Source organism: Rousettus aegyptiacus, unplaced genomic scaffold (genome assembly GCF_014176215.1).
Source record: "Rousettus aegyptiacus isolate mRouAeg1 unplaced genomic scaffold, mRouAeg1.p scaffold_m13_p_17, whole genome shotgun sequence".
NCBI lineage: Eukaryota > Metazoa > Chordata > Mammalia > Chiroptera > Pteropodidae > Rousettus > Rousettus aegyptiacus.
In genome coordinates this window covers 25,469,799-25,495,831 of record NW_023416292.1, presented here as the reverse complement: position 1 = coordinate 25,495,831, position 26,033 = coordinate 25,469,799, and the positions used below count along the sequence as shown (strand labels likewise).

At 63.1% G+C, this 26,033-nt stretch overlaps 1 protein-coding gene, 1 long non-coding RNA gene and 1 pseudogene across 3 annotated transcripts in view; 1 reads left to right on the top strand and 2 right to left on the bottom strand.

The window, feature by feature from the left end:
* Positions 1-372: 372 nt before the first annotated feature.
* Positions 373-26,033, bottom strand: part of KCNN3 (potassium calcium-activated channel subfamily N member 3) — an 80,097-nt gene continuing 54,436 nt past the window's right edge. The window contains exons 4-8 of one of the 2 annotated variants that reach the window (XM_016134139.2): positions 16,008-16,149; positions 9,755-9,865; positions 6,221-6,348; positions 5,129-5,198; positions 373-1,069 (exon numbers count right to left, since the gene is read on the bottom strand). In XM_016134139.2, coding sequence (XP_015989625.2) covers positions 761-1,069; positions 5,129-5,198; positions 6,221-6,348; positions 9,755-9,865; positions 16,008-16,149 — 760 coding nt within the window. In that variant the 3' untranslated portion in view covers positions 373-760. The remainder of the gene's footprint in view (positions 1,070-5,128; positions 5,199-6,220; positions 6,349-9,754; positions 9,866-16,007; positions 16,150-26,033) is intronic. The other variant, XM_036234852.1, reaches the window with a different exon arrangement.
* LOC118613182 lies at positions 6,894-7,012 on the bottom strand (annotated as a pseudogene).
* Positions 7,351-12,138, top strand: LOC118612878. The gene is made up of 3 exons (XR_004955211.1): positions 7,351-7,675; positions 8,479-9,809; positions 10,065-12,138. It is a non-coding gene; the product is annotated as an uncharacterized LOC118612878 (long non-coding RNA).

Sequence of the window (26,033 nt, the reverse complement as noted above, 5' to 3'; positions counted from 1 at the left end):
GCAGGATAAGGAACCAGGTTCTTTTCCATTTGGGTCAGGTTCAAACAAAAAAAGACCTGGGTCGAATGTGGTGTGTGTGTGTGTGTGTGTGTGTGTGTGTGCGCGCGCGCGCAAACGCGTGCACATGCGCGCGTGCACACACGCTTGCAAACACACAGGTTTATATGGGTATTAATATTGGACGGAGAATCTAGCTTCTCTTCTTTCTGTCTAAATTGGGTTTTAAGATTCTGTAAGGTATGGGATGAAAGAACGTTTTGGCAAATTGTGGGCAGCTCTCTGTTTCTTTTGTCATCCAGAGCCTCCCTCAGACAAAAGGAAAGGAGAGAGGCCGCTTCGGCCTGACCCCCCCCTCCCCCGAAGGAGCCCCGCCCCGCGCCCGGCGCGCCCCGCCCCCAGCGCGCCCCTGCCCCGGGGGTGCGCGGCGGCCACCTCCGAGCGTCGGTCCCGCCCCACGTGAACACCTGAGATTGAGCGTGGATTTCTGTTCTCCACCACCTCTGCAGCAAGGGCCCTGCCACAGGCGTCGCTTCCTGTCACCTCCGCTTCCTGCTCCCGAGTAGAGGCACCGAAAACAGATTCGATTTCTGGTTTCAAGGCATATCGAACCGAGCACGCGCGCGAGGGCGAGCCGGTCAGCCAGCTCGGTCTCTCGTCTTTCCGTTCCCTGGCCTCAGTGCCCCTCGATGGCAAAGTGACCAGGACAGTCGATTTGCATCTTAAGACCTATGGGCGATGCTTCCGGAGTGGGGAGGCTCGTTTAGCAACTGCTAGAACTCGTGTAGGGGGTCGGGAAGGAGGTGGAGCTGACCCCGAGGGGGCTGTCGGCGGGCGGGGCGTGGGTGGCGCCCCCCGCCCCGCCGCCGCCGCCGCCGCCGCCGCGGGCCTCGCTGACCGCGGACAGGAGCTGCTGCTGCTGCTGGCGCAGGGCGTCGGCGATGAGCAGCGGCAGGGACTGGAAGCTGGCGGCCAGGTGCTCCAGCTTGGCCTCCAGGCTGCCGATCCGCTTCTCCAGGTCTTCGCTGCGGTCGCCCAGCTCCGTGATTAAGTCGCACATGACATTCTGCATCTGCGCGGGGAAGCAGAGACGGGAGAGGCGGCTGTCATGGGCGCCCGCGGTGGGGGGCGGGGAGAGTCCCCCCGCCCCCCCGCGTCGCCGCGGGGGCCTTGGCCGAGGCGGCAGGGTCGAGGGTGGGGAAGCGGCTCGCTTCCCCGGGTGCGCGGAGGCTCGCGCGCATGGCCGTTTATCCCTTCCCTTGTTATAAAAGTAGCGCATATTAATTATAAAAAGAGGTTCAAAAGACTGCGATGGAAAAGCAGCCACAGTCTTTCCTGAACCGCCCTCGTGCTCTGCCTACACCGCGGCTCTCAGCCGGGGGGCGCTGGGCCCTCAGATTAAAGAAAGAGAAGGCCCCTGGCGGGTGTGGACCGCGCGCGCAGCCACCTGGGTTCAATGTCACAGCCCACGGATAGGGCGCCCTCCCTCCCTCAGCCCCTCAGCCCGAGCCCGGGGTTCCCTACGCGGCAGGCGTTAGCAGCGATCGCACATGCTTACGGAGCTGTCGTCCACTCGGCGGGTTTCAACGCAGCGGCCTGACTCACTCCCCGGGCCTGGGCCTCAGCGGCAGGGGCTGCCTGCCCGAGGTCACAGCGCTGCCCTGGCCTGGCCCATGAGGGGTCACACGGCCTCAAGCCAAGGGATGGCAACCCCCAAGGACGTCAGCCTGCACAGCTCCCTGGAGTCCCGAGCACCTTGCCACAGTTTCAACTCTCCCTCCGCCCATCCCGCTGGCCCCCCCATCCCGCAGGCATCCCCAGAAACCCCCGCCCCCCCTGCTCAGTACTGCCACTCGGGGGTCCAGGGCCTTCTCGGTCTGCAGCGCTCCTGTGACTGACAGCCCTGACGCCCCCAAGCACCCCCTGAAATCACCTTCTCCATCGACCCGCTGTAGCAGCCCACTCAACACCGGCCTGGTCCGCAGCCGCAGCCCCGCCCCCGCCCCCGCCAACCCCACTCACCGCTCCCCGACTTCCCTACCGCCTCCCTCTGCACCACTGCTTGGCCGAGTCGCCCTATTGTTGCTGTCGGCCATCGCCCAGCAGAAGGAAAGGTCCTTCGGGGCGCGGATGCTGCCCAGCGTAGCCACCAATGTGCCCCAGGGGCCCGGAACAGCATCTGACACACAGGAGACGCTCGACTAACAAGTTCTGATGGGCGAACGACACAGAGCGGGCCGGCTCGGTGCACGCGATCCATGCGGAAGGATGCTGGGGAAGGGTAAAGGGCCTGTGCGGGCGCGCGTCCTCACCCGGGTCCCGGCCCCGCCCCCATCGGCCTTCGCGAGGCAGGAGTCTCATGGGTGCGGACAAAGCTTCTGCCCCGCCGACCACTTTCACGCACCCAGGGGGCTCTCCGCGTCCGCCACCATGACCCAGCCGGTGAAGGGAGGTGGACAGACACCCAGGGGGCCCGCCGGGGCCTGAGGGCTCCAGGGCAGGTGCTCAGTGGGGTTCGCGACCGAACAGAAGAGAGGCGGCGAGAGCAGGACTGCAAACACGGGGTGCCCCAGGGGGGTGCGAATAAAATAAAATCTAAAAGTAATAAAATAAACCTGCCTTCGAGAGCTCCACTGTAAAACCAGGGAGCCCATGCCAAGGGCGCCGCTTTCTCCCCAGAGCCGCCCGCTGCCCTCTGCCCTCTGCGGGCCGGCCTGGTCTCCGCGAGAGGCAGCGCCGCCCACCCCAGGTGTCCCAGCTGGACCGGGTGTCATTGCACCAGCCCCACGCCTGCCCACGCCGCCCACACACATCCCTGCAGCTTATCTGACCTCGGCGAAAGCGCTTTGGCTGTCGCCAGAACCGGCCACTGCAGCGCCGCCCACGGTCACGGCCACGGCCTGACCCTGTGCAGCAGCCCAGACCCTCGTCTATGTGACGGCCACGTCGCTCCTGCAAACTGGCAAAGGACGCCAGGCCTGGGGGTGAAGTTCACGGGTGCCTTGGCACTCCCGGGGCTCCTGTGGCTGCAACGGCTGAGGGCCGGGCTGCTTCCGGTCCCGCCCCGCCCCCCGGTTCTGTGGCTCTTGGGGCTTCCGGTCAGCCACCAGTGACACGGATCATATTCCACCTGGAACTACAACTTACTCCAGGAAGACGCAGGAACACTGGTGCCCCAGAGGCCAAGGGAGCAGGAAATAAGGCGAGAGAGAAAATGAACAGTACGGAAAGTGCCAGAACAGGAGAAGCCAGAGAGGAGGGGGAAGGGGTGGACAGCATGGCCCCCAAGGGGCTGACGGGCCCAGGAGGAGCCGCCACGGAGGTGGCAGCTGGCGTGAAGCAGGGCTGCTCCCGCGAGGCCGGGACGCTGTACCGAGGACACCCTCGGAGGAGGAGGTGACCTTGGAAGCCAAAGTGCCTCTTTCGTTAACTAACACTTGAGAACCTCCTCGGCGTGCCCATTCTTCCCGGGATGTGTCTCTGGCCACGGGGACACCCTGACGGGTTCTGGCCTGCGTCAGGCCCCTGGGTCTCGGCCCCAAGCACCGCCGCTGGCCAGCTGCCGACCTTGGGCCGGTCACTTTGCTCCTTCAGATCTTGGTCTCCTCATCTGTATTCATAAGCAGGACGACCATTTGCAAACCTTTATAGTTTACAAAGCATTTTCACAGAAATCAGTCTTTTTTGATCACTTGAGCCTCAGTCATTAGGGATTATTTTTACATTTCAATGGAGCAGATTAAAATTAGCAAATACGGAGCCCTGCCACCCTGTGCCCAAGGCGGCAACCGATAGCTGGAGGCCACAGTGCCAATCTGCTTATCTAGAGAGGACCAAACGCAGAGGGGCAGCTGGGAGCTGGGAGCTGGGAGCTGGGAGGGCCAGACGGGGCACAGTGAGGAAAGCGGGGGCCGGGGGAGCGGCACTACCGTCTGCCCCGGCCCTTTGCTTGGCGACAGGAGGCTGGTGGGAGGCGGACCGATGGGAAATGCGCTAAGCTGCTGCCAGGACCTTGGGCGAGTCTCCTGGGAGGAGAGACGAGCCGGGTGGACGTCAGCAGCCCCCCGGCCAGGCCCCAGGGACAGCCCCTCTCCGCCCTCTCCTCCGCACCCTGGGTGGCTTCGTTCCCCACCCTTCGCTGAGCTGGAAGCCTGGCGTGCCCGGCCGTGGAGAACTGCAGCCACCGTGCGGCCACCGGGCCAGGCCACGAGCACTGTCGCCCGCGGGAGAACCGTCTCAGGGCACCGCCTCGGGCCGCTCGGCCTCTCACAGGGCCCCGGCCACCCTTCACGGCCTCTCCCTGGCCGCGGCCGATTGGTCCAAGGGTGACTCGTGGCCCCGAGGGGCCAGCCCGCCCTCTCGTCAACTCCAGAGTTTAGAATGAGGACGAGCAGGAGGGGGCGGACAGTCTGTCTGCCTGCGGCCGGCGCCCAGCGCTCGCTCTCTGCGGAGACTCGGGGTGATGGCGGAGGAAGCTGCGTGTGTGTCGGGGGGCAGGGCGAGACGAAGGGGGAGCCCGAAGCGGGCACCTGAGCGGAAGGAGGCAGGGCGCCGGGGCGCTTCCTGGGCTCAGCGCTCCCGGGTCCGGGTCTCCCTGGCTCCTCCCTGGGTCGGACCGCAGGCCTGCCGCGAGCTCCCCCGGAATCCGGGGCCAGGGAAGCGGGGTACCGGGATGGACGGACACGGGAGAAGGAATGGCCAGTTACGAAAGCACCCTGGACGCTCTCCCCGGCGCGACTGCGACAGCGCCACCGCCACCGCCACCGCCCAGTCGGTCCCCGTCGCCATGCCGCACGCGGCGCGAGCCCGAGCTCATCTCGGGAGCCCTCGTCACTCGGCTGAGAAAGCCGCACGCGGGAAGGATGCGGCGGGTCGGCTAATCAATCCCCGGCGGAGACGACCCCGCGCGACCGGGTCACGGACACGGATGCCGGGCTCGAAGGGACAACGAGACAGGCCAGGCGACAGCAACGGCCGAGGACCCGAAGCCAGACGATGTTTCGACCCAGGACGAAGTTCCCCGCCACCCCGACCCGGCACCGCAGACGCGGCCTGTTCGCGGTCACACCCGAGAAGCCTAAACGCCATTGTCTGAGACCCCTTCGGAGGGTCTCCAGATTCTGTCACCCACCTTGGAAAGGTCCACCAGGGTGTTGGCTTGGTCGCTCAGCTTCCTCTGCTCCATCTTGACGCTCCTCAGTCTGAGGGGAGAAGTGGGCGGCCACACCCCTCAGGCGCGGCCGAGGATTAGCCCCACGCGCCACGCCAGGCCCCCGGCGTTGAGACCCGGCGCGGGACCTCGACCGCGGGCGGCGGCTGACCAGGCGCCGAGGGAGCACACGCATGTCCCCACGCGTGCGCGCCTCAGTCGCGAGCCTCCCCGCCCCAGCTCGGCCCTGGCCTGTGCTTGGCCGCGCCCCGGCCCGAACCGCCACCTGCAGCCGCTCGGGATTTTCCCAGACCTCCCGGTCCCAATAAACGTCCCCGCCCTCGCTGCTCTCCTCACACTTCACAGATCCCTCTCCTACAGAGAGCGCCCAGCGGTGGGTTCTGCTTCGAGTTGTAACGTGGTCTGTGAGGTGTGTGTGGTGTGTGTGTGGGGTGTGTGTGGTGTGTGTGCTGTGTGTGTGAGGTGTGTGTGGTGTGTGTGTGGTGTGTGTGTGGGGTGTGTGTGTGAGGTGTGTGTGAGGTGTGTGTGAGGTGTGTGTGTGTGGTGTGTGTGAGGTGTGTGTGTGGGGTGTGTGTGTGAGGTGTGAGAGCCCTCAGAGGCTCCTGCTCTGATTTTTAGCCTCCACAACAGCCAACCCAGCCCCTGGCAGGTGCAATCAATGGACAAACAGATGGGTCTGTGTCCCGTTTGTCATCCCCAACGCGTGTCAAGTGGAAGAGAACAGATATGTCCCAGGCTCTAAGTGAGCGAGGGGGTGTTCCCTGAGGGGGCCAAGGGCCCGCCCAGCTGTGCCGCCGCCTGTGCCACCACCTGTGCCGCCCGCCTGTGCCACCGCCTGTGCCGCCCGCCTGTGCCACCCACCTGTGCCCCCGCCTGTGCCACCGCCTGTGCCACCGCCTGTGCCACCGCCTGTGCCACCACCTGTGCCACGCCTGTGGCACCACCTGTGTCGCCCGCCTGTGCCGCCCGCCTGTGCCCCCGCCTGTGCCACCACCTGTGCCACCCGCCTGTGCCACCGCCTGTGCCACCCGCCTGGCCGCCCCGCGGACTCACTGGTGGATGGCTTGGAGGAACTTCCTCTGGTGCTTCCGGACTTTGGCGTGGTCAGTCTTCCTGAGCAGCTTCGTGTGTTTGTAGATCAGCCACGTCTCCCGAAGGACGTTGGCGGCGGCATTCTTGATCTAAGGCAAAGCAAACAAAGCAGGTCGCTGCGGGCCTCGCCCTCCCAGTTTCACGTGAGACGTCCTTCTGCTGGCCAATGTCATCTGTCTTGTCAGGAAGCGGTTCTGCGGCGACCCGCTTCCTTAGTCAGATCGTGAACTCTCAGGACGAATGATTAAAGCTCACCCCCTACGACCCTGTACTGGACACAGCCCCACGGGGCCTGAGGTCGGGCGTGCGTCTCGTTGCTTCTTACCGATCTCAGGGCTGCCTCCCGACCGCCACTGCTGAAGGTCTGTGCAGACAGGCTGCACTGACGGGACCCGGAGGCCCGGGGCACCCTTCGAGTGGGCAGTGGACACCCTAGTGTGCGGTGTCCTGGCTCGACCCGAGACGCCTCCCGACACACACACGCTGCATTCCTTGTCTTTGGAGGGGAGGTATTCCCTATCAGCCGGTTTTTTGTTTTTGTTTTTTTGGGTTTTTTTGGCAAGGCAACCCTTGCTTGACCTCACAGATTGCAAGGACTTTGTCAGCCAACAATCCCTTATTTTTTTATTTTTTACGCCTACGGCACCTGCTTTTCTTAGGTGGTCTCCCATCCAAGTACTAACCAGGCCCGATCCGGCTTAGCTTCTGGGATCAGATGGGATCGGGCGTGTTTGGGGTGGCGTGGCTGTATCCGTGGGTCACCTTTAAAGTCCTCTCTGAGGAAAGGGCTTTCCCACCAGAGGGAATTCGAGGTATCAACGAGTCCACGGCTGCCTTTCCCAAATGGGCAAAAACCAATTTATGTCACAATCTTAGATGTAGCTGTAATTGGCGAAAAACTGAAATAATTTCAAAGCGGCGTCTGAAAATCGGTGAAGCTATTTAGGTGTGAACCCAGAGGCGCCTCGCCCCCCGGGCTGGCTCCTTCCCTGCGCAATCACACGTTTCAACACTCAACGCTGTCATCTGTTGACATGGAAACCACTGATATCACCCGGCTCGCGACTGAGCTGACACATATCAATGGCATCCAGATGGCCGGGGACAAAGTTTTAGTCCAAACACAGACATCTTCAGCAATTAGGAACAAGAGCAAGAGAAAACATTTCTTATTAAGCACAGGCTAGACAGATTTTTGATTAACCGTTCCCATTTCCGTCAGCCTTGCAAATTGGCACAAGCCCACAGGCCCGAGGCCTGGGAGTGAACCGGGGTACTAGCCAGAAAGGGTTTTAATAAAATCGGAGAGCACAGGCCCGATTCTTCAGACTGACAGCAACAGATGGGACACCGTGAACACGCAGAGACGTGTGGGAAGGCCCAGGAAGCGCCGTTGTGCAGACTGATAACTTCGGGGTGTGTATGTTTTAAAAATTTATTACTAAGGCTGGATCACATTTTTTGTTGGCGCTGAAGTGATATTTTTAAAAGAACAGCTAAGTCTTCTCAGAAACGTCTAAGCGACATAAATATTACTTTTTGTTGTTGTTGTTCAGTAAAAATCCACTGTGAAAAATGGTTTTAATGACTTAATTGCCGACCTCTGGTAATGTCTCGCTCGAAAGGGAGCAGGAGGCGGAGGGGTGGGTGGTGCCCGGGGTTCTGCCCCGCAGCTGCTGTGGCCAGCCGCCCGGGCTGGGGCCCCCGCTCCGGGCAGCGCCCGCCCTCCCGTCTTTCGGAGGGAGAGGGCAATTTGAAACGTGGTCTCTTCACTTTCCCTTGGTGCTCAGCTTCCAAGCAAAGCATTGCGGGAGGGAAAACCCAGCCCAGGTGTCTAGGGTGCCCGGCAGAGCTGGGGGAGTCCCCTTTTAGGCCAGAGTCACAAAATGCCGAGGCCGATGGGCCTCTGACAGCCATCCCTGGAGGACAAGATGCTGTGGGACAAACGTTTGCGACTGAAAAGCCTGCGGGTGAGTCCCTTGTCCGCCGGTCATTAAGCGGCAGAGGAGAGGACGGCCACTTATCTGAACGGAGGGAGGAAGACATCCTCACTCTAAGGGTTGTTGGGAGGCCAGGAGGAGGGGACGCCGGAGGCGCTGGTGGCCCAAGGCTGACGGCTCACATCGCCGGGCACAGGTCTGAGTGCCTCACGTGCACGAACTCAGTGAACCGCCATGGCAACCCGGGTGCCAGTGAGAATGTCACCCCCCCTTTTACAGGTGAAGAAGCCGGGGCACAGACCCAGATTGTGACGCTCTCCATGGAGTCCACGCGGAGTTAAGTTCCGTGGACTGGGAACACGCGAGCAGGAGAGGTTCTCGTCTGGCCAGGCGCACTGGAGGGGGACCCCATCGCAGTGGCAGTCACTGTCACCTCAGGAAGGCACGGCGCAGTTAAAAGCCAGCTTACCACAGGCCAAGCGTTACAGACAAGAGTGACCAGCTCATCCCCACCTGCGCGTCTGCCACGCGAGGCTGTCGGCCGGCACCCGCTCCTTCCCACGTCTGCGGAGGCTTCAGGGGACCCGGGACGTGTGTTCAAAGACCCAACGATCGAGCGCCACAAGTAACCGCGTGGGTCCGGGGAGCCCCGGGCGACGCCCGTGCCTTCCTCGGAGCGGGGCGTCCCTGCCGTCACCCGCCTCGCTCTCCCGCCTGCCTTTGCCTCTGTTTCTAACGCCTTTTTACTGCGCTGCACCATCAATCACTGACTCTGTTCTCGGGCTTTCAAAAACCCAAAGCTGGTGGCTCCTGGGCCTCCGAACCCGTGTCAGCCCTGACCGGGAAGGACCAGCCTTGGTGGCCAAGCCCCCCGACGGGGTCTTGGTTCCCTCCCATCTCAGAAAAGGGGAGGACTCTGCGGGAAATACCATTACTGACATTCTTCTTCCTCCGGCCTGCCCGTGTGCCACTAAGGAATAAACCATCAGGAAATGAACACGGCCCCCCCGCCGCCCCCCCCCTCCTCTAAATGGGCCTTTCCTTCCCTGACGCCTCCGTGGGTTGTCAGACCCTCCCGGCTAGCTACCTCTGCACCGAGCATCCTCCGGTCCTCCGGGTCGACTTCCGCAAGGGGACAAGGGGCGAATGTTAATGGGGAACCCAGAAGGGCGGAGCTGGATGGGAGGCGACTTGGGAACGTGGGCCCTACAGCGGTGCTCCGTGATCGTGCGTTAACGATCTTTTTCAGAAGGGCTGGATTTAGGTACATTCCCGACGTCGTTCAAACCCGTTGCCGCCAGCCAGGCGACGTGTTCGATCGCCATTCGGCGAGGGGGCGGTTACCCCATGGCATGTGACAGATCAACCAGCAGGAAGCAAGCTGTTTGCGGGGACCGCTTGGCATTTTGTGGGGAGACGGGACCTCCGAACGCCCACTCGCGTTGGCCGAGGCAGGGTCCGGGCCGGCGCGCCCCCCACCCCGGAGCCGCCTGGCCTACACGGCTCCCTCCTGGGTCTTCAGCGCCCCTTTCCCGCGTGGACGGCGGTGCTTTACCCGTTTGGTGAGCTGCGTGTCCATCATGAAGTTGTGGACGTGCTTCTCTGCTTTGGTGAGCTCCAGCTTCCGGGCCACCACGGCCACCACGAGGGCAGTGCAGCCAGCACCCTGTGGGCGGACAGCAAGAGGGCAGGGGGAGAGCGCACGTCATCAAGGGGCCAGGTTTGGGGCTCGCCCGCTGTGGGGGCTCGCGCTCTCTGGCTAGTCCGAGGCACGGAGCTTGTGGGGACCCTCATTCCCGCACCCACGAGGGGGTCTGTGGCGCTCCTGGCTCGGCTGCAGAGCTGACCTCTGGGGGACGTTACAGAACTCGCCAGTTCCTGTGGGACACGGAATGGGGCTGAGGCTCTGGGATTCAAAACAGAGATGGTCATCGGGCCCCGTGCCAGGCGGAGCTGGGAGATGGAGCGTCTGGCACACACAGGCCCTGTCCCCCCGTGCACGCCCCAACCCCGCCGCCCGCCCCAGACCACAGGGCCCAGGACGGACAGAAGGCCACGTGTGAACCGGGGCCTGGCCAGAGCACCTGCTGGTGGCGGAGAAAAAGGTACCACGTTCTCCCCCAGAAAGGCTTCCTGGGGGACACCGGTTGGCAAGAGTCGGTCCCCAGCTGTGCCGGATCCCCAATTAGGTCTTTCTACCTGACTTCAGGTTTCGGCGGTGACTCAGCACAGAGAGGCTCTTTCTGGCTTTTACTGGGAGCCTCGTGACTTCCCATCACACAGAGATTTTCAAGGCAACGATGCTCTGGCCTCAGACCAGAATTTTAGGGAACCCACAGGAAGTCCTTGCTATTTTCCAGAGCGATGTTCCTTTTTTGCTCAGGTAGGTCCAATCCGGGGGGCACGGCGGAGGGGGAGTCGCAGGGCCTATGAGCACCACTTGTCCCCCGATTCTTCGGCCAGCAGCAGCATCCCCTGCCCCCCTGCAGCCGTCACCTTCTGTCTGCTCTCTGGCCCTCGACCATGCCAGCCTCCACTCTTGGAAAAAGAAGGTGAGCTCAGCAAAGTCAACGGTCCAATCCTCAGGTGCCAGGCGGGAGTCAGAGCTGCCGCCGAGCCCAGTCTGGCCAGCAGGGGCCCCGGATTGAAGGGACCGATCGATAACATTTTTGGCTCGTCGAGTCTCAGACAGGATGCGTTAGAACCATACGGGACGTTTGCAAAGGCACGTGGCCTGCATGGCAGGGAGGATGCGTGCGGGCAGGTGGTCCTCTGTGCCCCCACGGCCTCTCCTCCCCGTCTGTGCAGGTGCTGGCATGGCCGAAGCCGGCAACGCCCTCCCCTGGCTTGTCACAAGCGTCCCTGTTAAGACGATCTCGTTTCTTGGCGCATTCGGTCATTTGTCAGTCACACCTTGGACACCCGTTTCTAGCACAACAAACTGGAAAAATAAAAACTGAAAAAACAAAACAAAACAGAGTCCATGAACTTTTCCTTTCCGTTCAAGGGACAACTATGTCTTCTTGGTGTCATGACTTGCAGGAGATTCTGTGCCCAGTTTTCAAAGAATATGGACAGGCAGGTCTGAGGCTGTCATCGATCCAGCCGGGGCTCCAAAAGCAAAAAGCAGGCTAAAAGAAACCGTCCTGGGGGGGACAGACGCATGCTCCATCCCTCAACCACACGGATAGGGTCTCCTTCCTGCCTACAGAGTTCAAGAGCACTGGGGCTGGAGCCCCGAAGACAGGTGTGTGGCAGTGTGAAAACGCAGCATCAGCTGGAAAGGTTCTTTCTCCCCAGGCACCATTCTCTCCTGCCTCCCTGGGTCCGGGCAAAGCGCCACTTAAATCACCCCAGGGACAGAAGAAGCCGGAAGAGGAAGTCGCCCTCTTCACCGTGCCACTTCGGGGATTTCATCAAAACGACCTCCCCTCCACCTTCCTGAAGTTCAAGGGTCAGGACAGAGCGGCCCATGGTAAAGGCGGGGGCTTCTAATTAGAAGTCAGGGTGTCTTCATCCAGGAGCCGTCTACCTTCTAGGATTGAGACACATCTCTGCCGGATGCAGGAGGGCGGACGAGATGACGTGTCCCAGTTTCTTTTTACTTAAAGATGTCAAGGCTTGCTTGTGGGTGTCCCTCTGGGGGGGCAGGGTGCTGGGTTCTGAACCCCTAACAAGGCTCGCTTGTGGGTGTCCCTCTGGGGGGCAGGGTGCTGGGTTCTGAACCCCTACGTCTGACTTGAATTGAGAGTAGCAGATACTCTCGACTTTTTCTTTTAGAAAACCCATCCTCTGGACATAATTAGGGAAGTCTCCACCAAGGAAGCCTAACTTGGTCATTTCCATTAAGAAGCAACCTTGCAAAGACGAGGTTGGACGTCGGCAACCTTCTAGAAGAGGGCAAGGTGCTAGGGACAGACTGGTCCTCCCTGGAGTGTGCGTGTGTGTGTGTGTGCATATGCGTGTGCACGTGTGCATGTGTGTGCCTACATGTGTGCATCCATGTGCGCACGTGCGTGTGTGCATGCGGGTGCATGTGCGTGCTTACGTGTGCATGTGTGCCTGTGTGCACACGTGTGCGTGCGTGCACGCCTGTGCTGCATACGTGCGTCGCGCGTGTGTGTGCGTGGGGGGGAGGGAGCTGGGGCGGGGACTGAGACCAGTCCAGTTGTGCTCCATCCTCTGCAGCAGGGGACAGGACGGCAAGAGGAAGGGGAGCCGCAGAGGCAGAAGCCACGAGGATGGGCCGTCGGGATCGGGAGAGGAAGGCGGGGAGCGCAACGAGCCTGAGGCTTGACTTGAAAGCTGTCAGTCGGCTCTGGCTCTGCGGAGGGAACGGAGGGCATGTCAAGGGGTCCGCTCCCCACGCTGTGCTCGCCTCCGAGTGGCGCAATGACCACCCATGTCCTTTCGGGATGATGAGCCTTCTTCCGCCCAGCCGTCCGGGGTCCCCACGCTGGCAGCCGGGGAGCCTGGACGGGCGCGGCAGTGACTCGGGTCGGTTTTGAGACGGAGTGGCAAGGCCCTGGCTGGTGTCGGGGTGTGGGAGTGCACGCCGTCCCGGCGTGGAATCTCGGGAACGGCTGGCGGGCAGGGGCCACGTGAGGCGAGGGCGGAGGGCACAGAAAAGGACGAGCAGCTGGTGCGACTGTGGACATCGCCCATGACTCAGACTTTGGCCGTCGGATGTGCCCAGCCGAGCCACAGTGGCCACCAGCTGGATCCCCTGGGTCTTGTCTGTCCAACTCCTGCTTCTACAGGGTGGTTTGGGGGTGGGGGGAGGGTCCACCCTCGAGAGGTCCAAGGTCCACCGTGAGCAGGATGAGCAGAGCAGGGGCGGCTGCCGTGGGGCGAATGAGCCTCACTCATCGGCAGGTGTGGGGCCGACTCGGAGGCCCTGGCTCCCCCACACCAGGCCTCCCGCTTCTCCGCGCCAAGAAACAGTTCCCGGCTAGAAAAGCGTAGCATCTGGAAAAACGAGCACCCCGAGGGGGAAAGGATGAGGCGCTCTGCACAAAAGGAGCCCGCAATGAAACGACATCAACGGAAGCGACGGCCGGAGGGCGGAGCCGGCAGGGCTTCCGCGTAGCGCCGAGCGCGGCGTCGGCTGGCCGGGGCTGGCCGGACAGCGAGCTGTGCCGGGCTCGCCTGCGAGGCCCGCGGCAAGCAGACGCCCGCCGCGCCCCCTCCCTCCGTCCCCCCAAAGCGACTCGGTTGGGCTGCCTGTCACTTCGTCGCCGCTCCCCTCCTGCCGTTCAGAGGGGCGTCCGTCAGGAGACCTAGGGAGAAGCTCGGTGTCCCCAGCGGACATCCTGGACGCCTTTGTCCGCCTGTCCCTGACTCCCGAAGGGCCCACGCAGCGAGCCCGTCCGCGCAAAATGGCCCCGTCGAAACGGGGCTCCTGCCGCATGGTCTCGGGGACCCCAAAGGCCTTCCCGATGCCGAGCCGCAGGCGCCTCTGTGAGTTTCGTCCTCCGGTCCCGGCTACGAGATGTTGAGAGCTTTCTCTCTGCGACGGACCCGCCATCATAAAATTCTTCGTGGAAAGACACCGGACTTTGCTATGTCTGCTTTTGAGGGTGAAACCTCTCAAGGTCTGTGCCGACGACGGTGTCAAGTCGCTCAGACAATTATATGCCCTGCCTAATGGTTGCTAATTGCGCCGTCAGGGGGGCGGCAGAGAAAACAATGATTACGGCTGTTTACGGAGGCGCAGATGCCTCCTTCCCCTGCCCGGCAGGCCCGGCTTGGCCCCGGGGTGTCCATGGTAACCAAACAGGAAGCTGTGCCTTTAGTTAAGGCACTTGCTTGCAATAATAACGGGCAGATAGACACGGCAATGCGAGGCTGGGGGAGGGGCGGAAAGGGCTCTCTGCCACTCGGGAGGAGTGACTCAGCTAGAAGTCGCATTCGTTAGCGAAAGGCCACCGGGCTTCCTCGCTCTGGCCGACCCCAGCCGGAGGCAACTGACTTTAATCTGGGCAGGAGCCCTGACGTGAATGGAGGGGACCTTCCCGGACCCCCATGGTGGGGGACAGCGGGGGAAGCCTGTGGGTGTTTGTAACAGACACCTCTGCATGTCCTTCTCCCACGTGGATCACAGGCCGCAAGGAACAGACGCCCCGTCCAGCGGGGAGGCCGGGAGCGGCCGAGGGGCTGCGGTGGCTCTGGGGCTGTGTCTGGGATGGGGGGCAGCTCCCCGCTATTTACACGGACCCCACGACCAGGCTGCGGCCCCACCGCAGCCTACTCTGGCCCCGGCGCGGGGCGGGGGGCAGTTCACGCCTTTCGGGAAGGCAGGACAGCTCCTCGGCTTCCTGGCCACGGCCGGAGCGGCCTGGGGCAGTGCGAGAGCGAGTCCCGCTGGCCGGTGGCTGGGGGGGGGGCGTCCGCGCGGAGGCTGCAGACTCGCCCGGGATGCGGCCCCGCCTGGCTGGGCCTGTGCAGCGGCCATCTGCGAGCACACACCTGCCCCGGCCTTCAGTGGAGGGGGGGACTGTGCCCAGTCCTGGGGTGGCAGCCCCGGACCCCTCCTGCCCATGGGCCACTGCCCGAGCCTCTGACCCCAGGGCCCCTTCTGCTCTGAGTGCCCGAGTCCAGCTGCCTGGCCACTGACCAGGCCCCAGGAGGCCACCAGGCTGGGGTGAGGTGGCATGGGAGGGGCACCCCCACCCTGGGGAGGAGCTGACCCTCTGCTCACTGCAGGAAAACGCCCCTCCCGTTTACGAAGGAGGGTCCTTCCTCCTGGGAAGATGGATGAAATCTGAGGGGGACCGACAGGAAGGACCCCCGGAGGCCCAGGGCGAGCCGCAAACATCGCGTCCACCCTCACACCCGCCCAAGCCCGGCACAGACAGCGCTTCCTCCCCTGAGCCCTGGGATCCTAACGAGGTGACGGCCACCTGGCCTGGGCCTGCAGCCCGGCCGTCCCAGGAGCCTCACTGCCTGGCCGGGATGGGGGTTGGGGCGGGGGCGGCTCCTCATGACAACACGGCGTGGCCTTGCCGTCCCTCCCCATCACCGCCGGGCAGCGGGAAGGCGGGGCGGGCCCTGCATCCTGCTTTCTTCTGAGAATGCTGAGGCCCAGTGGCTAAGTGCCCTGCTGGGGTCACAGCGAGGACGCAGAGGGGACCCACACTCCGGCTCTGACTCCTGATCTCCCCCCTCTACTCGGCCATGGGTGTTGGGGTGCAGGTGGCAGGTGCTGGACGGAGAGGGTCACCTTGAAGGGACACAGCCAGATGCTGGGTGCTGGGGAGAACGGGGTGAAGTCGCACTCCGGCTCACACCGGGGCGGGGCGGGGCCGGCCACGTGGGAGTCCGGGACCCCAACGTGGGGATGGGGGAGCCACGGTCCGGGCAGCCCAGGGCCAGCAAGCCAAACCAGCGGTCCACGTGGTCTGGGACTCAAGCCTTGAACGGCCAGCTCAATGCCCTGGCCCTGGTCCCCACCTCGGTGAGCTCCGGCCACGCTCGATCAGATGTGGCGCTAAGGTCTGTGGGCACCGGCGGGGGGGGCAGGATGGACATTCCACTGCGCGCCCTGACTCACTGCAGGTGAGCAAACCGGGCAGCCAGCGGCAGTGGGCGGGAGGGTCAGAGCCACACCGGCTCCGCCCAGTCCACTAACTGTGCGAGCTGGACCGGGAGCTGGACCGTCCGCCTGGAAAATGAGACTGAGCCGTGAGACGCTGCTGCGTTTCACAGCGGCTTCCGTGGGCGGCCTGTTCAGGCGGCTGGCCCCGCACGCTGACTGGAAGGTCCCTCTGAGCTCCCGGGAAGGGCCCCGGGCAGGGCCAGGCACTCACCATGATGCCCGTGAGCAGGCAGACGCCCTTCCCACAGTAGGTGTGGGGCACCATGTCCCCGTAGCCGATGGACAGGAACGTGATGGAGATGAGCCACATGGCACCCAGGAAGTTGCTTGTCACGTCTTGCTGGTCATGGTACCTGCCGACGGGAAGACAGGAGTCAGTCGGGGGAACCGCCGTGGCTGGGGGGAGAGGCTGTGGGCGGACGTGGCCAGGGAGGGAAAAGGGACCATCTGCCGAGGCAGAGGCAGCGCCCATGGTGACCGAAGGTGCCAAGACTCTGCCCGCCCAGGCCCCGCCCAGGCCCCGCCCAGGCCCCGCCCAGGCCCCTGCCCCCGTGGCCCCGACCACACGCTCGGTGGCATTGGCCCTTCCTTAGCTGTGCGGACAGGGCCCCAGGGACCTCTGAGGAGCAGGCAGCGCCCCCCAAAGCTCACCAGTAAGACGCCTTTCCCGTCCTTGGCCACCTGCTGGCCCCTCACCAGCGGGGCTCTGTCCCCACCCTTCCAGGTGCCTCGCTTCCCCGGGGCTGGGCCCACGTCTGCTCGTCCGGCCACAGTGGAGGCAGGTGGGGCCCGACGCTGACCCCCAGGATGGAGTGCACCCCGCCACTGACCAGTACACAGCCCCATCTCGGCTCCGACGTGGTCTGGACGGGGAGCCGCGCTCCCTCCCATCCGGTTCCCCACAGCCCAGGGCTCTGCCAGGGCCTCGGCCGCCTCCGTCCCCCCACTGGGCACGCGGTGGGCCGGGGAGGGATGCGAGCTCGCTGGCTCAGGGGGCCTGGGCCAAGGTGGCGGTGGACACCCTCTCCCTGCAAGGATGGACTTCGGAGCCCGAGGAACGGCAGGGCCGGCCGGACAGGGAGAACTGCCCGCAAGTCTGCAGTGCCCGGGGAGAAGCAGCAGAGAGCCTCGAATGCTCGAGCGGGGTGGATTTGGTTTGCGGCCTCTCTTCCCCCTACATCATGGCTCTGCCCTGCACGTGGGTCTGACGGCGCCTTTCCCCGTGAACCCTGAGCCGTGAGCCAGCGCCTCCGGGCGCTCAGCTGCCCTCAGAACCGCGGACCAGCCGCCTCACGGGTGGACGCGGCGGCAGAGGCCGGAGCCCCGAGTGGAGCTAACCCCGCCCACAGCCGCACGCGGCCGCCTCTTTCCAAAGCCGATGCCGGGCTCACTGCTTCACCTGTCTCTAAACTCCGTTCACGTCCCCTCTCTCTCCCCACGTAAAACCCCGTTTGCGCCCACTCTGTGCAGAGGAGAGTCGCGGCGGATCCTGAGCACGTCGTCCATTCACCGTTTGTCCAACTTCGAGCGGAATCGGACACACGCCCCGCTCGCCCGCGGCTGGCTCGGGGCATCGCATCGTCATGGAGATAACACGCGCATGCGCCTTGCCCAGCAGGCCGCGCTGCGTGAGGGCTGGTGATTCAGACTGTGGGCGTGGGGCGGGGGAATGATTTCCAAGCCTATTCATAATTTTAGAGCGGTTTACACTTGTCACAAATTCACATATGAACGTCATGCTATGTTTTTTTTTTTTTTTATAATCGAGAACTCTTGGGGTGGGAAAATAGTATCATGTTTTTCTTTATGGGCTAAGGAGGAAAAGGCACAGTTTTTTGGGGAGGCATTATAATTATTCATTTATCATTAGGACTATGGTTTTTTTTCACTTTTTAATATCATGAAACGAATGACAGATACGAAAGATCATGTGATTGGGCAAAAACGGTGGATTAAACACACAAGCTGCTTTGCCCGCTTCTCACACCCCCACGGCGAACGGGTTTTAGTCCCCTGCTTTTAAAACTAAGCAGACGAATGGGAAAGTCTCCGACACTAAAGACACAGGTCACATCAGCCAATTAAAGAAACAGGACTCTGGATCGAATACAGACGGTTCATAGAGAAGAACTCTTAAAAAAAAAAAACTCTATAAATAGTGTCGTAAGAGAGAGAGAACGGGACATCAGACCCATGAGACAAGAGGGGCATGGTACACCACAAAAGTCCCCCTGGGGGCCGTAGGGAAACTGAGGAAAGGCTCCCAAAGGGTGGAAGAAGACAGAGAGAAAAACGGAAATACAATAATAGTCTCAGAAAGAGAGAACTGGGGGGAACGGAGGAGGTGAGATGAAGGAGAAGAAAACACAGAATCGTTTTCAAAAAATCATTTAAAAAAATGTCCCCGGAACTGATGGACACAAGCGTCCGGATCAAGGGCCGGTCACCAGCAACGTGGATGAAAGAGACTTGCAGCAAGGCACGTTGCTGTGACATTTCAGACCAGGGGACGGGGTGTCTCTGCGGTGCTTCCAGAGAGAGAAAGAGGAAGACAGAACGAGGTCAGACGGGAAGGACCGGAGGCCCAAGCGACGCTGCTCTTTCCCACGGCAGCCCTGGGACCAGGGCTGAAGAAAAGCCACCTCCACACCAGCCAGAATTCCAAACTGGCCACCGTCTCGGGAAAGAGGGCGGAACAGGACGTTTTCAGACGGGCAAGGCTCCCCCAGGTCTGCCTCCGCGGGACAGGAGGGTGTGTGCGCCACCACAACGCAGCCGTAGACCGAGGAGGACGAAGTCCTGGGCTGGAGGAGCGAGGCCGGGGCGAAGGCCGTGCCCCCCGCCGGAGCGGGTCACAAGGTCGGGGGCACCTCTCCGGGAAGATGACGTGGACGGACAACCTGAACACCCGAGGGGAAGAGGTGGACGACGGCCAGAGTGACAACCACGTAGAAAACTAAGCAAATGCACAAACGAGATGATCAACCGGGAAACACACAGTTCTGCGGGAAGGGACCGCCGAGGTTCAGCTAGCAGCCGAATCGGACCCGTGCTGACTGCGTGACTCAAACGCCGGTTACTGACGGGGCCACATTTGTGACTTAACTGCGAAAGGCGGGCGGGGGGACAGGAAGCGTCCTGGGTGGACAGGAGCGTAGCCCTCACCTTTCGGACTGCGGAGGAACCGCGAGCCCCAAAAAGTGGCAACGCGACCGTGACTCAGGGTCACGGAGGTCAACACTGAGCTCACGCTGCGAAGGGAGGTGGGAGCAGCTGCTTCCGGAGAAGGGTGCGTGGGAAGGACCCGTGGAGGGCGCGAAACCCACAGGAGGCCCGGCCCTGACTTCCACACACGTCAAACCAAACCCGGGACCAAGAAGCCGAAAACGCAGGGAACGCAAACTTAAAATGAAGGGAGCCTTCCGGGACCCGCCGCCCCGCCCGCCCTGCGGAACCGACTTGTGTGCCATGGCCGCTCGGAGCCCTCCCGCGACCCCAGAGGCCATCGACGTCCTGAATTTCATGTCGACCGTGACCTTGTTTTTCTTCAGTGTTTCCACACGGGTGTGCACACCCAGAGCCAGAGGTGCCCATGCCAGCCGCCCCTGAGTCCCCGACCCGTGGCCCCCGCGAGGCAGCAAGCATGTGTCGCGCTAAGCCCCGACGCCGTGGGCTGACTTGCCATGCGGCCACAGGTAACTGACGCGGCGAGCTCTTCCACGAACTGCCCTTTCTCCTCCTCGACACGTATGCTGATCCGTGAGGCTGCAGGGCGTTCTCACTCCTCGGTGTGTTTCATCACGTGACTCCATCGTAGCTCGTTTAGCCACCCACCCACTGCTGGACGTTTGGGTGGCGTCCGGCTCTGTCCTCCAACGAGCAACAGTGCTACGCACGCTCTTGGCCGCGGCTCCCGCTGCCCCGTGGGAGCTTCTCGCGGACACGCGCCTCAGAGCAGACCCCGGCTTGCAGGGTGCACACGTATCGACCTTCATTGGAAGACGCCATGCGGTTTTCCGGAAGGGCGGCGCCGCTGGGCTTCCTGCCGCTGTGCCCGGGACTCCCTGTCGCCTCGCAGCCTCGCCAGTGCTCGGCACCCGACTCTGCTTCCCGCCAGGCGGGCGGGCGGGTGCGCCTCTCGCCCGTGACCTGGCGTTTCCCTCGTGAGCACCCTGCACGTGTTTATTGGTCCCTTGCGTTGCCTCTTCCGCGAACCATCGTCGTTCACGAGGGTCGCCCGTCGTCCTAATGGTTCGCTGCTGTCTTTTCTCCCTCTTTCGCTGTTAGTGAGTCCGAGCTCTTTCTATGTCCCAGATAAGAGGAAAGCTGCCGGTTTATGTGTTAGAGATGTCCGCTTCCAGTTTGTGCTTGGTCTTTTCATTTTCTTTACGGTGTTTTACAGATACAGTATTTTCTTTATAGTATTCCTTTAGAGTATTTTTGATGAATAAAATATTTATATTTTAGTTAACTGAGGCGCCTTTGGCTGTTCCCTTCGGCAGAGGAACGTCCTCACGGTGGCTGCCAGGTGCCTCGGGCTCGGAGCCGGCGCTCCCGGCAGTGAGAACTCAGCTTCCTGGCAGCAGCCGTGACCTAACTCTTTTCCCATGAATCTTAGTGAGTCGACGGCTCTGGCCATTTGTCCCGGGTCCAGCTTGTTTGTTGGGAATTTGCAGGACTCCAGCCAAGGGGACGGCTCTGTCTTCCAGCCATTCTCCAGCCCCTCACAATCACAGCCCTGTCCCCACTGAGCCGCGGGCCCCGTGCCTGCTAAGTTCTCCAGCGAAACGCCCCGCACCGGGGACCCGACCTGACCCTTGGCGGCCTCCTCCGACCCGGCTAGTGCCCCCCGCTCAGAACACTGCCCCCCTCGCCACCTCCAGCAGCTCGTCCTCTTCCTCCGGCCCCCTGGTCAGAGCGGCCGTCTCCTGGCTCGCCTCGGACACACTCCTGTCATGCCTGTCGCTGTCCTCGCTGACCCCGACCTGCCCAGCCACAGCGAGTTCTCTGCCTCAGCTCCCCACACCGCTCAGTACCCGCACTGCCCCCTCGCCGCCTCGCCTGGCCGTCTGGGGTCATGGCTGAATGCACGGGTTCTAGGGCCAAGCCACCCACGTCCGAATCCAGGGTTTGCCTCATAGAGTCTGCGTGACCTTGACCCAATTTTCCCACCTGTAGAAGGGGACAGTCCTTGTACCGGCTCGCAGAGTTGCCGTTAGGGTAAATAAGCTGATATTTCCATAACGATTAGGACAGTGCCCGGCACACCAGCCACACTGAAAAGCAGCTGGCCTCCCTGTACCTCACCACTGCGTGTGTGAGTCTGGCCCGGGCACAGCGGGACGACTCGGCTGCAGCCGGAGGACGGAGGACGGGCTTCCGCGCCCTCGCGGCCCTGCGACCCCCAGCGAATCACTGCACAGACTCGGTCGGTCTCCCCTTCAGGGGAGGGGGGTGTCCTGCCGTGCACCCCGCCTGCCTCACGACGCCGTGGCTCTGCGGTGGGGAGTGGCGTGGACGGGCCGAGTGGGCCGTGAGCGAGCGACTGCGGCTCCCAGGGCCTCCCTCCGCCTGGCGCGAAGGCAGCCACCCCCCACCCCCCACCCCCACCCGGGGCCTGGAGGGACAGCAGGGGGCGGACGCGCCCCGCAGGGCGAAGGTCATTCCCGTCAGGTTCTCCTTTTCCTCGTCCTCTGTCCCAGGTGCTGGGCCCAGCAGGACGCCCGGCTCAGTGTCCTCCGCCCCGGGGACCTCCAGCCTTCGCTCGCAGGCCCACTTCTCGCAGGGGCGTCGTCACCACCATGTACGACCGTCGATGCCCCAGGTCGGCCAGGCCCCGCCTTCCCTCCCGCCTCGCACCCTCCCGCGCATGTCCGTTTCAGCCCCCTGGGACACGAGCCTCGCGGAGGAGGCCTTTCCCTGCAGCTCCAGTGCATCGAGGAACGTTCGTCGAATGACTGAACGATCCCATTTTGTCTTGATGACGAGCCAGCAGGACCCAGATTTTATAAGGAAGTGAAAAGCAGCTCAGGAAAGTTGGCGACTGACTTCTCAAAGCAAGTAGACGAGAAGGCTGGGACAGAGCCCCTGATTTTTCTGATTCTCGCGCCGGCAGCTGCATGTGCAGGTCACGGTGGGGCGGGGCGGGGAGGCAGCGCCGTGTGGCTGGGCAGAGCCCGGCCCGCGCTCGCCCCGTCCCTGCCAGCGTGACAGTGGCCTTGCACGTGACCGGCTGGAGCCCGATGGGCCTACGCGGGACAGCGTCGCGGAGCCCTGGCTTCTACTCCCGTCCGCGGTTCTACCCTCACCCGGGCCTCGACATCGTCGACTCCTAATGATCAAGCGCCCGCGGCGTGGGGACAAAGTCATCGCATCTCGAGGGTGCTGTAAGCCCGAGCTTGGAGGATTTCAGAGAGCACGAGGCCTGAGGGACAGCACCGCAGACATGCAGATCCGGCCGCGGAATAAACGGCTCCCGGTGACTTCCGAGCTCCCCGAACTCACATCAAGGCGAGAAGGGAAAGTTCCCTCTTTTCTTAAAAACAATTTCCTTCCTAAACATCTTACACTGTGAAATAAATGACTCCGACCGCGAGCCGACTGGACCACGTGCCCGCGGTGACACACACGCACACAGGAAATCACTCCTCATCCACGTCATCCCTGTCCTATTTTTTGAGTCGGCTTTGAATTTAGGAAAATAAGGACGTTTCCTCGTTCCAGGTAATTCAAGGCAACAGCCCTGGATCTTTCCAAGACGAATCTAAATCTAGCCTTTTATTTCCAGCCCCAGTGAGGAACAGCGCGGGCCAAGGCCTCGGCTATTTTTAAAGGGGAGACAAGTGCCACCGAGGCAGGCCCGCCGCCCTCTCTCTGCGAGCAAGGGGCAGGGCCGGCGTGGCCGCGCTCGCAGAGGGGGCGGGGCGCGCGCCCTGTCACGGGGCATCTGGCTGGCGGCACTCATCTGGACGGCGTCCCGCGGGCCTTGGCGGGAAGTGCAAACCAGGGCGCCCGTCGGCATCCCTCATGGTGCGTTTCTCTTCGCCCCGGGTCAGCTGAGAGGTTTTGTTCGGCGGACACACCACGGGAGGGAGGCCAGCCGCCCTCCCCTCCGCGGCCCACTCCCCCCGTAAGGGAAGAGCTGTCAACCTCTCCGAGTGGTTATTAAATTAAAAACCGGATGGCTCATCCGGCCGATCCTTACGCGTCGGTCTCTCTGTTGGCAATGTTTTCTTTCTTCGTATTAAGAAATATATTTCCATGTTTCCTGATGTGGAAACTATTAATTTAAAAAAATGCACGAAAATGGAGAAAAACAGTATGTTTGGAAGAAGCACGGTTCCCACGGGGAGCGCGTCTCCCGCGGCATTTGGGGCCGGTGTGGCGGGCCGCGCCTGCCCCGCGGCTGCATGGCCTGGGTAGCGGGCCCTCCCTCTCTAAGACGACATGTATAGGGCAGCTCTCGAGGCACCGCCTGGAGATAACGGAGATGAGATAACGGGACGAGGCCAGGCGCAGCTCCGGCCCCGGGATCACGGGTTTGGGGCCTGATAAACCCGTTCATGCATCTGCCCTCGGCGTGAGCCCCTAGCGGGTGCTCAGCGCAGGGAGGGGGCCGACGGCGGCAGGAAAAGGGCCAAAGGCCGCAGTGCAGAGAGACGCGTGTGCGGGAGGGGCCCGGGCTCCCTCTCCGCTAGAGCCTTCCTGGCCGCGCCCATCAGTCGCAGGGCGCAGCCCGCAAGCTCAGGGGCCTCGCGGCTCTCGGCTCTCCGTACACAGAGGCAAGAACAGCAGTGGCCGAGAGTCTTGCCAAGTATTTCCTCAAAGACCCCAGAGATGACCTCCGCCCCACCGCGTTTCACGTCTGGGACTGCGTCTGTGGGGGACGTCGCACTGGACAGTCGGCCCGACTGTGAGAGATAACAGCCCTCGCCATTTGTCAGGGTCAGCCACGCGCCCCGGGGGCCGAGCCCGGCATGCATTGCCCCATCGAATTCTCCTGCTAACAGGGTTCGTCATGTCATGCCCCGTGTTCAGCTATACTAGGGGACTGGCAGAGTGAACCATCTGCCGGGCGTGAGAGCTTGTGTTTGGCCGGTGGCGTCCACAGCAGAGGCCCAGAGAGGCTGGGTGGGGAGGCTGCTGGGGCTCCTCTGTCTCTTGGGGGCCCGACCCCAGATCTGGACTGCAGGGAGCCGGCCACGTGAAAGGTGACACCGTCTGGGGCAGGCAGGGTCGCAGGGGCTGGTCCAGGCCGGCCTGTCACACACAGCCGAGCCACGGAGACCTGGGCTACGCGATCGACGGGCGGGTCCAGGCGCACAGCAGAACCGATGCCGGCTCCAGGGGGCGCAGTGGGCGGAGGGGGCGGGGAGGCAGGCGGCGCTCAGCGTTCCTCTCCTCAGCCCCCTAAACGCAGGATTCCTGCTGGAGGACAAGGAGCAGCGAGACACCGGAGAGACGGCCCACCTGCACCCGTTTGCAGGGCCTGGAGAGAACGAAGGGAAAGCCCCGAGCGCCAGCTGCCCCCTCAGAGCCTGGGCCCCCGCCTGCCCCCGAGACATGAGGGGCCTGGGCCACGGAGCTCCCCGGTGTTTGCGGCTCTGAGCGGCTGTGACCACCCCCCTCCTCCACGCAGGACAAAGAGCGGGTGGGCGGGAGGGGCGGCCGCACTCCCATCCGTAAGGAGCCATGTCGGGGGACACAGATCCCCAGGAGGCTGGCCCCAGAGCGACCCTGTGGTACCACCTGTGCCCAGGAGTGGGGTCCTCCTAGGGCCCATCGGCCCGGAGGCCCGGGATGCCCCGACTTCTGGACCTTTCTGGGGAAGGGAGAGAGCAGCGCGGGCACGTGGACCCGGGCAGGAGGCACTCTGCCTGCCGGTCAGCCTCGTCTCTGGGAGTCCCCGAGCCTCGGGCTGCCCGCAGCCCCTCGGCCTCGCTCCTTGTGGGCAAGGACATGGGCCAGAGAGCAGCCCTGGGCCCCTTGCCGCTGCGCTGCCTCCTCCTGCCCCACGAGGCTGTCAGCCCCGGACGGTCAGGTCCCCACGAGAAAGACCCTCCTCTGGGGGCTCAGACTCACTCCCACCTGCTGTGTACCTCGCGACACGTCCCCTCCCTGCTTTGGGGCCGGGCGTCCCCATCTGTAAACTGCGAGGATTTGGCTAAACCTGCTGGAGAGCCCCTTCCGGTTCTGAGGCAGGTGTCCGCACTCGCTGGAGAGCCCCTTCCGGTTCTGAGGCAGGTGTCCGCACTCGCTGGAGAGCCCCTTCCGGTTCTGAGGCAGGTGTCCGCACTCGCCACCACCACCGCCGCTACGGCCCCCCTCCGCCCGGGCTCTGGGGAGCCTGTGGCTGGACCGACTGCAGATGCGGAGTCCAGGTGGCTCCGGCGGGCAGCCCCCTGGCACCCCGCAGAGAACTAGGTGAAGTAGAGTTCAGCTCTGGGTGGAAACCGCCTCGCAGCTGTCATCCCGGGGAGCCGCAGCAGGTGACCGCCAAGTCACGCAGAAGCTCCGATGGTCCCCAACCAACACTGCCGGCCGCAGAACACCTGTGGCTCCCGAAGCAAGACAGGGGAGGGTGAGGCGGGGCCTCGGCCATGAGAGAGACAGAACGGCTGCTCCGGAGCCGCCGTGGGAGCCAGGCTGTCTGCCCGGCTGTCTCCCCGCTCCCCAGCACCCCAGAAGCCCGCGGAAGCGCCTTCGCCCCAGCAGCTCCAGCCCAGGCTCTGTTCATAGGAAGCAGCCATCGCAGAAGACCCTGCTGCACGTTGCCAGGCAACAGAATGCTGCCTGAACACTACTCCCCACCTGGGACCCCCGACGGGACTGGCCGGGCGACGGGAGGAGGGACAAGGGGAGGCGTTGGCGGGCACGGCCCCGGGAGGCAGCAGCGGAGAGCCCAGACAGGCGCCCAACGTGCCAGAAAGCGAACAGATGGGAGGGAAGACTGACTCACTGGCGTGAGGGAGACAGACGGAGAGGGAGGCGGGAGGAAAGGCCTCGGTGTCACCGTGTCACGTCCTCGAAGGGCCCCCCGGGGTTTTTGATCGAATCTGTCATGATTAGAACCCCCCCCCACACACACACACACACACTCCCCGGAGCTGTGGATAAGGATGAGGACGAGGGTCATGAGCGCGATGAGATCATTCCTGAGCTGAACACTGGTCTGCTGGCTCCGCTCCCGCCCGATGAGTGATGTCGCTGAGCAGCCTCGAGAAACAGCACGGTCCCC